The sequence below is a fragment of the Octopus bimaculoides genome, chromosome 11 (assembly GCF_046866305.1).
Source record: "Octopus bimaculoides isolate indiv1 chromosome 11, ASM4686630v1, whole genome shotgun sequence".
NCBI lineage: Eukaryota > Metazoa > Mollusca > Cephalopoda > Octopoda > Octopodidae > Octopus > Octopus bimaculoides.
The window spans coordinates 36,043,885-36,056,779 of record NC_142938.1 but is presented as its reverse complement, the minus strand read 5'-3'; the positions used below and the strand labels follow the sequence as shown (position 1 = coordinate 36,056,779).

Genomic DNA, 12,895 nt, shown 5'->3' with positions numbered 1-12,895 from the left:
ACTTGGATAAGAGGAAAGTTAAAAAGTATGTGAGAAACGGAATGGTTGAGAGGAGAAAGGTGTGGAAACTGAAGGAAGAAGAAACAAAAGCAAGGTTTGAGTAGAAAGTTGAGGAGTTGGTAAGCATTGCTGCACCAGATTTGTAGAAGTCTTTTAAAGAAGGGGTACTAAAGGCATGTGACGAAGTGTGTGGAAGAATGAAAGATAGGAGGGTTGAGCAGATATGTGCTGGTGGAACAAGGAGGTGAGGGATGCGATAGCAAGAAAGAAGGAGGCGCACAAAGCTTTATGTAATAATAGGACTGAGCAAATGAAAGCCAGCTTTAATAACACGAAGAATCATGCAAAGAGGGTGGTTGCAAGATCTATGAGGAAGGAGGCTGAGGGGAGATTGTGTGGGCTAGATGAGAACCCAGACAGAGTTTTTAGGTTTATCAAATCAATGAAAAAAGATGGAAGAGATATTGAGGGAGGAAGATGCATGAGGGGGAGTGATAAAAGGTTGAAATTTAGCGCACAAACAAACAAACAAGCAGAAATGCAGCTCTGATAATGGACACAGTCGACAACTATTGAAGACATTGCAACAAGCAACAAAAATTTTAGGAAAAAAAAAAAAACAAATGAGTGGAACTCGAACTGGCGAGTGTTAATAAGACATCAAGACAGAAGGATTCTCCCCAGACACAATAAAACTAAATGAAAGTTCTAGGAAAACTAAAAACAAAATTCTGTTGTGTCTGGGGAGAGTCATTTTCTTAAAATTATTCATGGACTATTTTTCATGTTTTACAATGTTTGATCTTCAGTTGTCTCCTTCATTATTCTGTGTAAGTAGTATGCTACTCAGAGATAGATTGTTATTATGTATTCCTATTAAATTTGTGTATGCACTTTAATAGCATTATTATATTGTTTTTATTTGTTTTGAAAAGCTATTTGTATTTTTGCTTGTTGTAATACTTAAATTCAATAAATTATAGTACATATGTTTTTAGTTTTCCCCTAACTTTTACTTAATTACCTTGTACTAGGCATAAGCCAAAGTCTGCAATGTTTGCTTCATTTCTAGACTGAAATACTAGAGATCATAGATCAAAAGTTTATATGCACCCATGATGCTATTGGCCAGAAGGAAACAGTTCTATTCTCTACATGAAAGTTGACAGTCATTTCTTGTATATATTCAATACAATCTAAGTGAATAACTTTCAATATTCATAATATAATTTTGGCAGCTTTTTTCAACCCAATCAACGGTGGGTGTTTCTACTAGTATATATATATATATATATATATATATATATATATATATATATATATATATATATATATTTATTTATTTATTTAAGTATATACACATACATATTAAACTTTAACATTAGATTCATTACACTTACCTATATCCCTAACTTCTTTCTGAAATACTGATTTAGCTGACCTTAGGTCATTTCGAATGGATTCAGATTGAAATGAGCAGCAAGACAAACTTATAACTATATAACATATATTTCCCAGTGTTGCCCTAATCGGCCAGTCAGTTATGGGATGTTATCATATGTAGGACTACAGATGAATCAATTAATACATGTGATGATTTCATTCTAGTGTTAACTTACGACCAGGACTTGTGTCTAAAGCAACAAGTCGACAATACCATGTAGAGAAGGCAACAAAACAGGCCAACAGACAGAACCAGTTGAAACGAAAGAATATGAAAGAAAGTGAAAAAGAAAGGCGAACAGAAGGTTTAAGTATAAAGCTCAGTGAAGATAACAAAGGATTTGCATTATTACAGAAAATGGGTTATAAACCAGGAATGTCACTAGGCAAAGAAGGTTGGTTGATACCCTATTCTTTTCTGATGTTTGTTTATCAGACTAAAAATTTTAAATTTCAAATTTGGGGACATAGATTTTATTTATTAACTATTATTTATTACTGACATTTTTATTTAATAAAAAGTCTGTTGGATGATAAATTCTACAAGAACTACTATTAAATTTTATCTTTTATTGTTTACCTGTTTCAGTCATTGAATTGTGGCTATGTTAGGCCTCTGCCTCAAAGGGTTCAGTTGAACAAATCAACCTCAGTACTGATGTTTTATTAAAGTCTGGTACATATTCTATCAGTCTCTTTTGCCAAACTGCTAAATTATGATGACATAAACAAACCAACACCAGTGTCTCCAGTGGTGAGGGGGACAAACACAAAGACAGACAGGCATGCATGCATGCATGCATGAACACACGCACACATGCACATGTGTGACAGACACACACAATGGACTTCCATACAGTTTCTGTCTATCAGATTCACTTGAAGGGTATTGGTCTGCCTTGGGCTATAGTAGATGACACTTGCCCAAGGTGCCACACAATGGGACTGAACCTAAAACCATGTGGTTGCAAAGTGATCTTCTTAACCACACTGCAATGTTTCTAGTCCATTCACCCTACTTCAGAAAACCATCAAATTTTCAGATCATGTAAAAATTGGAGCAGAGAATATAACATATGCTGATTGCCTTCCTGCACCTCCACTTAAGTGGCTATTGCATGGTAACATAAAGGATGATTTCTGATCAAATGAGGAATGCAGGGTATACAAGTTCAAAGGTTATAACCAATATTGGATTGTTTGCTACCTCAGTGTCTTATGTCTACTTAATCAGAAATGACTGAAGCCCTTTAACTGTAAATTGTTCTGTCTCTGAAATATGTAATTATAACTATACAAGGAATCAGCAATAACTGTTGCATAAAGTGACTTAGCCTGCAGTGCATTGTTCTACCATAACCCTAACTCTGGTCTTAAATAATGAATTACTGTGTCATATTGAATAACTTTACTTATTTGACATTGTCAGCAAGTCTTACTACATATCATCAAATCAAATGCCTGAGATTTGATCTGACGATCTTCTAGAATATGTGTGTGTGTGTGTGTGTGTGTGTGTGTGTGTGTGTGTGTGTGTGTGAGAGAGAGTGAGAGAAAGAGAGAGAGAGAAAGAGATAGCAACATTTGTAATAGTAAATCATTGGCTTTGCTGCTTTTTTAGATTAAAAGATGGACTATATATTGAAGAAGTTTGCCATACCAAGTAGTTCTTAAGGATGCTGGAAATTCATGGTTACCCAGCAACCTTTATCAGCTACTAAACATCTTCCAAGTGAAAGAAATAAAACAACTCTTCATCAACCAAGCAACTTCTGCTGTCTACAAGGCTATATGTAGATAAAGGTTAGATATACAGCTATCCCATGCAAGCCCAAAATATCTGTATAAAAGATGGTCTCCTTATGCATATGATATAACCATGTTGGCTGACTGTCTATTTTGCCACCTGGACATATTTTTATGGGTATACATATCATCTACCATGCTCACAAGGCAGCAGATACTATATTGGTAGCATTCTTCAGCACTCATACATCCAAATCAATGGACATCTCCATACAGATGCTTCATCAGTGAAAAAATTACCTGAATAAATGCTGCAGCCAAGACATTACTTTCACTTTCAGAGATGCAGACTGAAATGTTGGGTATTTGTGAATTAAGGAGGTAGCTCTCATAAAACAATTCAAACCCACCATCAATAGCTGACATAAAATGCATGAAGCACATTGACTAATCTAGCCACTTTTACCAGTTCCTGTGCCATGCAAAATTCAATCTCATTGTCTCAACACTTCTCATGCTCTCAACGCCTAATTGTCTCAACACTGTCTCAGCACTTCTCAACCCCATCATATAGACAGGAACTCTGACAAACTAAAACATCTCTGTCTTTCTCTTTACCTTTGAATAAAACCTTTTTCAGTGGAAATATCAGGATTAAAGTTATTTCTTTATTTCATGGTAAAAGGTTTTAGTCTTTTTTCTCATTTATATTTAATCTATTCTTGACTGCGATGCTGTCACTTTCTAAATTAGTGTTTCTTTCCATGTATAATAAATTTTTACTTTGGTTTCTAGTTTGGTGCTTTGTCTTCCATTCCAGTTGGGAAAATAAATTAAAATCAGTAATATGATCCAAATCAATTGATTATATATTTCTTCTCATCTTACACACTTTCTATTGCTGATTATATTATTGGATTTTGTTTTAAAGGTCAAGGACGTTCAGAACCAGTCCCCATCAAAGTAAAATGTAACCGAGAAGGTCTTGGATTGGCAACTAAAAGAAAAGAACAATTAGCAGAAATAAATAAATTTCAAGAAATGGTAAAAAGGAAGAATCAAAAGCTCCAAGGAAACTTCATGCAACGGATGAGTGACAAGTTCAGTGTAAAGGAAATAGAAAAGGACTTAGAAAAAAGTCAAAAAGTTTGTGATGAACTTGATGGCAGAGCTGTAAGTAGATTCAACTTTATCCATAAAATAACTTTATTTTGATTTTGGTTCTCAATTATTTATTTGATTTTATTTTTGTGTTGCTTATTAACCCTAAAACATCCCTAACACTTGTAAAAGTGAGTTTCCTGCTGCTTAAGAAAAAAGAAATTGATTAAGTTAACAGCCCAGCATGAATAAGGAAAAGCTGTTTCAGTGTTTACATGAGGTTTCAGTTTGTCTCATGTTGATTTCTACCATTGTGAAGGATAAACTTCATATTAATGCAGTGAAGGCATTTGTATCCATTAAATCTACAATCATCACCAAAAATGATATGGAAGGACCAGATTCAAAAGAGAATACTACTCAGCCTTTTAACTATAAAAGAGCTTGTTTGTAATGCTGAAAGAACAAGCCAGTAATCCTACTAATGTATACATATTTTAGTAGCAAGCACTGCAGAGACTGGATGAGTGAAAATGCATCATAATTGTCACACTGTAAAGATAAGTACCATTGCAGAAAATACTGATGAATAAGGTACAGCTGCATTTAAAGAAACACAGCATAATAATACTCATCATTATCATCACCACCATCATCATAATGTTCCCTTTTCCATACTTGCATGAATCAGATGAAATTTGTTGTGAAAGATTTGCTATAGTTGGATGCATCATCATCATCATCATCATCATCGTTTAAACGTCCGCTTTCCATGCTAGCATGGGTTGGACGATTTGACTGAGGACTGGTGCAACCGGATGGCTACACCAGGCTCCAATCTAATTTGGCAGAGTTTCTACAGCTGGATGCCCTTCCTAACGCCAACCACTCAGAGAGTGTAGTGGGTGCTTTTATGTGTCACCCGCACAAAAACGGCCACGCTCGAAATGGTGTCTTTTATGTGCCATCCGCACAAGAGCCAGTCCAGGGGCATGCTAAATCTCATGTCTAGCTATGATGAAATATTACCTTGGTCATGTTCAATATGCAGAAAAGGAGTTGGTAGAGATTCCATATATTAGGTTGTCTGGAAAGTTCTGAGTGTTTTGAAGCTAAATCTTTTAACACTTCATTGACCATACCTGAAACATAACATAGTTGTTGAAGTGGTAGTGCATCTCTTATTGTTTCTGACTAAAAATAGATTTATCTTTCATTCCAGTTACCCTTTATTGACACTTGAAATGGATAACCAAAAATTTCATATTCGTGTTATAATGCTTTTCTTTTTTAAAAAAGGAGAAAATGTTGCAAAGACTTGCAAAACATTTGTGAAGTTTATGGTGATGTTGCTGGAGGTGTATGAACTGTTCAAAGGTGCTTTCCAAAATTTAAAGCTGGAGAGTTTAGTTTGGAAGATGACAGCTGCAGTGGAAGACCTTCAAATTTGGATGAAGATGTTTTGAAGGTAAAATCGAAGAAAACTCAAATATCATGACTAGAGAACTTGCAGAGGAGTTGGAAGTTTCTAAAAGTACAGCTCATGAATACCTAGTGAAGCTAGGATACATTTCTCGCTATAATGTATGGGTCTCTTGCAAACTCTCAGAAAAGAATTGCTTGGACTGATATTCCATTTGTGATATGCTTTTGAAACAGAATGAAAGCATGCCTTTTTTGAAACAACTTATGACTGGAGATGAAAAATGGATTGTGTATGAAAACTTAGTGTAAAAAAGATCCTGAAGTTTGCATAAGGATCCCCCAAAACAGCAGCCAAAGATGAATATCTATGCAAAAAAAGCTATGCTTTGTGATTGGTAGGATCATAAAAGCATTATTTATTATGAGCTTCTCCCACAAAACCAGACCATGTGTACTGTTGTCAGCTGGCTAAATTGAACAAAAAAAAAAAACCCCAAAGAATTGAGGCTGGAGATTGCCAACAGGAAAGGGGTAGTGTTCCAACAAGACAGTGCCCAACCACATGTATCTTTGGCTATCTGAACAAAGTTACATGAACTTGGCTGGGATCTCTTACCCCATCCACCATATTCTCCTGATATTGTGTCATCTGACTACCATTTATTTTTGTCTCTACAGAACTCATTGAAAAGAAGAAGGGATTACCTTCTCTGCATATTTTCAAAGATACAAAGAAGTCTTCAAAGAAGAATGTAAAAATTGGTCTGATGAGAAAAAAGTACAACTACTTTTAAGAAAGTTATCCCCTGCCAAACATGAAAAATATAGTAACTATATTCTGTCGAAGAAGCCAGTTGAGATTTGTTCCATGTTCAATACTTGCTGGCAATGTTTGAATTTGGTCAAAAAAATGTTGAAGATTTTGTCACCTATGATGGGGTTGTTATCAGAGAATGTGAAAAATTCAAATTAAATGAATTAACCCTAGACATATTCAAATGTCTAATTTTTGTTCACAGGCTAACTACAAGCAAAGATGGAGATATATATTCCAGATATTCACAAAATTAGAATGGGACCAAAAATTAACTCTACAGGCAGTAGGAGAAGAATGCCAGAAGATTATAAATCTAAGACATGACACAGATAAAATTGAAGAAAAAGACTGCTCTCATATTCATGCATTTTAACCGGTAATAGATAAGAAAAAAGAGAAAAAATGTCAAGACTGAATCCATGTTATGGTGCAGTGGTCTACATTTTAAAAGTAACTGTCCATTTAAAAATATAAAATGCTTCAAGTGTGGTAAGATAGGTCATAAAAATCACACAGTAAAACAAAACCTAAAAAACAGTTCAACAGCAAAAATCATGTAGACAGGATATCGGTGACTAGAAATATGAACGAGTCTCAAAGGAAATTTGTGTATGTAAAAAATTAATAACATAAACGTAAAGTTATGATTGGATATGGACAGTGATATCTCAATAATTGACGCAGAAAAGAAAATTTAAAAATTACATGTGATGTTTCAGGGAAAAAATTACATTTTAAGGGCAAAAAATGATAAGTGATGTTACATTTCATGGAAAAAGCTTAAAAGCCAATTTTTGTGTTGAAATATGATATATTTATTCGGCACAGACTGGATGGAATTATTTAACTTATGGGACCTCCCCATAAATCTTTTCTGTAAAAATGTGAATGGTTTTACCACCAGTGCAAATAAGTTGTCAGAAAAATTTTAAAAAATTTAAAAAGATTTCTCCTGAAGTTTTGTCTGATAAATTAGGTCTGTGCACCAAAACAAAGGCGAAGTTTCAAGTAAAAGAAAATGCCATACCAGTATTTAAACCAAAAAGAACTGTACCATTCGCAGCATTAGAACAGATAAACTTAGAGTTAGAGAGACTAGAAAAAATTAGAGTTATTCAGAAAGGGGAATACTCTAAATGAGCAGTACCGACTGTGTACTTTAAGAAAAAGAATAATAAAATCAGAGTGTGTGATGATTTTTCCACTGGTTTAAATGAATGTCTTAAAACGCTCCACTATCCACTATCTACTCCGGAAGACATATTTGCAAAATTAAATGGTGGCAAGATATTTTCTAAGTTGGATCTCTCTGATGTGTTCCTACAAATCAAGGTAGATGATGAATATTCTAAATACCTAACAATTAACACACTGTATACAACAGGTTACCATTTGGCTTAAAAGTCACACTGGCGATTTTTCAACAGATTATGGATGCAATGTTAGCAGACTGAATTTACCAAAAGCAAAACTTGGGACCAACACGTAGAGCATGTAAAATATGTGTTCGAAAAAGTTAGGGATTATGGCTTTACTTTGAGTGAAGAAAAGTGTGAATTTTTCTTACTGAAAATAAAATATTTAAGACAAATCATTGACAGAAATGGATGTCAACCAGATCTGTCGAGGGTAGACACAATTAAAAATATGGCCCCTCCAACAAATATAGCAACGTTACAAGCTTTTTTGGGACTGGCAAATTATTACCAAAGTTATATTCCAAACATGCATAAGGTAAGAGTTCCACTAAATAATCTATTAAAAAAGATGTAAAGTGGAATTGGTCTAAAAATTGTCAGAAGGCTTTTCAACGAAATTTTAAAAATATTAACCTCTGATTTCTTGTTAGCACACTTTGATCCTGCAGCAGAGATGCCTCTGAGTATGGTATTGGAGCAGTAATGCTACATAAATATAAAGATGGTAACATGAAGGCAGTGGTTCATGCTTCATGTTCTCTGATATCAGGAAAAAAAAAAAAAAATTACAGCCAAATTGAAAATGAGGCTCTATTGATTATTTTTGCCATAAAATAATTTCATAGATTTTTACATGGTAAAAGTTTTCAACTACAGACTGATCATCATCCATTATTATCTATATATGAGTCAAAGGAAGGAATCCCTACCCATACTGCTAATAGGTTGCAATGCTGGGGTACTATATTATTAAACTATGATTTTAAGATGGAGTATATACCATCAAAAAAATTAGTACACGCTGATTACCTATCAAGACTGATTTCAAAAAATGCTGAACCATTTGAAGATACCATGATTGCTGCGTTGCAAGCAGAAAATGAAATTAAAAATGTTTTGTGTAATGTCATACATGAACTACTAGACAAAATTAAAATCGGAAAACTAATTAATTAAAAAAAAATGAAAGAAACGTTGATGGCTAAAAGAGATGAAAATATGCACAACACAAAGTTGAACCCATTCTCAATGTGTGACAATGTGTTTGCACAAATTCATAGTGCCAGCCGCACAACAGACGTGATTACTAAAGGGATTTCACATTGGTCACCCAGGGGTTTCGAGAATGGAATCACTAATGAGAAGTTATGTATTAGGTCATCCCATAAATAATGCAGTTTTTTTCAATTGCATGAATTAAAAGTCAGAGGGGGATAAGATAAACTACTTGCATCAACTTGCTATAAAAGCAGGTAGTAATTTTACCTTGTACTTATTCTTAGTGCAGTTCGATTTTAACAGTTATTTTTTCAAAGCTATAATGCAAGTAGCAAAGGAGCATATTCAGCATATTTTGCTTTATTAGTTCAATAAAGGTAACAGTGCAACGGAAAATGTGAGGAATATTAATGCAGTATATGAGGATCAGACAGTAAACATAAGCGAGTGTTAACGGTGGTTCCAGAAATTCCGAGCCGGAAACTACAGCCTAGAAGACAAGATCCTGGAAGATCTGTAGAGCTGGACGAGGACATCCTGCAAACCCTGGTGGAACAAAATCCCATTGTAACTATTGAGGAACTAGCAGAGAAGCTTGGATTTGGTCATTTAACCATTCATCACTAGAAGCAAAACGACCATCTTTGGTTTCAAGACGTAAGGTATTCTTCCATTAAGATAATGCTCAGCCACATACAGCGAAGAGGACATTCCAAAGGCTGGAGCAGTTTGAATGGGAAACAATGCCCCACCCACCATATTTGCCGGATATTGTCCCATCTGATTATCAATTATTTTGTAGTCTTTGAAATCATTTGGACGGAAAAAATATGAATTCTGTAGAGAAGGTCAGAACAGTACTGGAGGAGTATTTTTCATCACAGACAAGTGAATTTTGGAAGAGGGGCCTTGCAAGTCCATCAGATAGATGGAAGAGTATTGTAGAAAATGAAGGAGAGTATATTTTAGATTAAAAATGACATACCACTAAACGGCAACCGTGGCCAAAAACAGATATTCCATAGTTCAGGCTGCATGTTGATTATGCAGGTCCACTTAAGGGTTCATATTACCTTGTGGTGGACAGTTTTTCAAAGTGGCCTGAAGTGCATAAGTGTGAAAAGCTGACATCTGCGGTTACAGTAAGTTTTTTACACAAATTGCATGGTACTTGTGTATGAAATATGATGCTGTACGGCAGTGAGATGTGGGCACTGGATGCAGAGAATGTGTGAAGATTGGCAAGAACTGTAGCAGGCGTGATCAGCTGGATGTTTGCCTGGATGACAAAGAATTTCTGACCACATTCCTGTATTAATTTCAGTCACTTGGCTATTGTTATATTGTTATATTGGAACAGGTCTTCAGTTCAGACAATACTAGATCCATAATGTTGAACCACTGAACAAGACATAACTTTTCTTGCCTCAGTTGTCTGGATGAGGAGCTGACAATTTTACTTCTCTGTTGATTGTTTAGTAAAAGGAAAAACATCCCGCTCTTCTTAGTATTAACCCTAATTTTCTTTATATGTAACATCTTATATGGTGGTGGCATTAGTGTTGTTTATTTTCTCTTCTTAATGTAAATAGTTTATTGCATCAAAGTTTCCTATAGTATAAAAAAATCATGCATTAGACAAATGTATCTATCCTGGACTAGAAATATCTCTTTAACTATGTAAAGTTATGAAAATTGGGATTAGTCCCACTACAACATGCCTGCAATCTTTAGGTTCCTTTCAGCTGCAAAAAATTCTTGACAGACTTAATGGTGATGTAGTTTATTAAAATTAGGTTCATTAATAATCCCCTGTGTCCTCAAACTTTAAATCCATCCAGCCCTGTTAAATCTATCTGTATTTATTTTTGTTTTGATTGACAAGAACTGATTGAACGAACTCTCATAAAGAGAATAAATATTAAGAGTACTGAAACTATACTTCCTAAATTACCAAATCTGCTTCTTTACATACAAGTGCAAAGTATTCTCTGTATACACATTCATTCATGCCCACACTATACAATGAAAAATGCAGACACATGGAGGTTACTATTCTTAAGTTATTTTAATAAGTACAGGAAAAGTACAGGATAAGTTATTACACCTGGAAGAGTACAGGACAAGCATATTTATACTTAAAATATTGCTGCTATTGTTAAAATTTAAAAATATATTTAGATTTAAAAACTAAAAATAATAGCTTTTATAAGCTATTCTATAATTAAAAAATCAACTCAAATAATAAATTTAAGGCTAACTATTAGCAAAAAGTAACAAATTTTTCAATAGTCCCATTAAAAATGTTTTTTCAATTACAAGTTTAAGAACTACTTAAATTCCTTTTTTGCTCATCATTTTGATAAAAATTGGCACACTATAATTCATTGATAAAGACACCATAAGGCTGGTCTTCTGGAAATTTCAAAAAAGGAAAGTTCAGTTGATATCTTTATGGTAGGATTGAGGCTTAGAGGAGGGTACAGTGATATTTTCCAGAGGTGGGGGTGGGGTACTCTTTCTAATTAAATTTTTCTTCTTTGTGAGGGGCTACATAGCTCATGTGGTATGAAATGTCGGGGGGAGGTAAATCTCTCAATACACCCACTCCATATGGATATGGGAGTATTTAAAAACTTGTAATTGAAAAAACATTTTAAACGGGGCTATTGAAAAATTTTTTATTTTTTGTTAACAGTTAGCCTTAAATCTATTATTTGAGTTAATTTTTAATTATAGAGTAGCTAATAAAAGCTATTATTTTTAGTTTTTAAATCTAGATATATTTTAAAATTTTAACTACAGCTGCAATATTTTAAGCAAAAATATGCTTGTCCTGTACTTTGCCTGGTGTAATAACTTAAGAATATTAACCTCCATGTGCCCGCATTTTCTATTGTATTCCATTATTTTTCCAGGCAATGCAAATAAACTAATAAATAGTGACAATTAATAATTTATAATTGTACCTGATTAAGAATTTTTCATTTTATTTAATACTTTTGTTAAATAATTTTTGAATTATTTTTCATGTTTGATGATTGAATTAAAATAAGAATAAGTATTAATCTAAGTAAATAATAAATGAATTGTAAGAGCACTTTAGTTACACTGGCTCATGATAAAATCGAAAATTGTAACTAAAATTAGAAAATGAGCAAATGTAGAGAAAATTATTAGAATAATTAATAGAAATAGATTTATGCTAGAAAGGTGGTGCATATTTACACTTGATGTTGGACTTCAAGCAGTGTTAGATTTCCAACATATTAAATAAATCGTAAATAAGTATTAGTTTGTTAGATCATGCCAAAAAAACAAAAAAAAAACAACAAAAAAAAAACAAAAATAAATTGGTGAGTGGTGAATCTGCAATTTTTTTTCATTGTAGTAGTCAAAAAACGCAAGTTGCTGTGCTAGAAATGCTAAATATTGATTCAAACTACCTAAATGCAAGTTATAAGTAATCAATATATTAGTCAATCAAACAATCATTCAGAGTAAAAGGTTAATTAATTATGAGAATTATAATTGTAAATTTAATTAAGTATTCAATCATTAATTAGCAAAAAAGCAACAAAAAAAAAAAGAAATGCACCTATTTGATTCAAAACATTTTTTGTTTTATTTATTTATTTTTTAGCACACATGGGCGCTTTTTTTGTTTTGTTATTTTAAATTTTTTTCTTCGTTTTTAAAATTTTAAACTCTTTTGGAGTTATATATTTTATAATTAAGATAATAATAAATAAATTCTAGTATAACTATCAAACAGAAATGAGCTTTTTTGATTAGGAGAAGTATAGCTCTATACTTTGAAATGACTAAATATGAACTACTATTGGAACTTACATACCATGTACAGGAAACTTTTTTACCACTTCTATACACCACTTTCCTCAAATAATGGAACTGTAACTACAATATTTTTATATATTTTATATTT

The 12,895-nt window shown here is 33.3% G+C and overlaps 1 protein-coding gene across 3 annotated transcripts in view; it reads left to right on the top strand.

Moving 5' to 3' along the window:
* Nucleotides 1-12,895, top strand: part of LOC106876079 (G patch domain-containing protein 11) — a 73,871-nt gene that overhangs the window by 51,444 nt on the left and 9,532 nt on the right. For all 3 annotated transcript variants that reach the window (XM_052971697.2, XM_014924487.3, XM_089359816.1), the window contains exons 2-3: nucleotides 1,609-1,838; nucleotides 4,121-4,362. In XM_052971697.2, coding sequence (XP_052827657.1) covers nucleotides 1,609-1,838; nucleotides 4,121-4,362 — 472 coding nt within the window. The remainder of the gene's footprint in view (nucleotides 1-1,608; nucleotides 1,839-4,120; nucleotides 4,363-12,895) is intronic.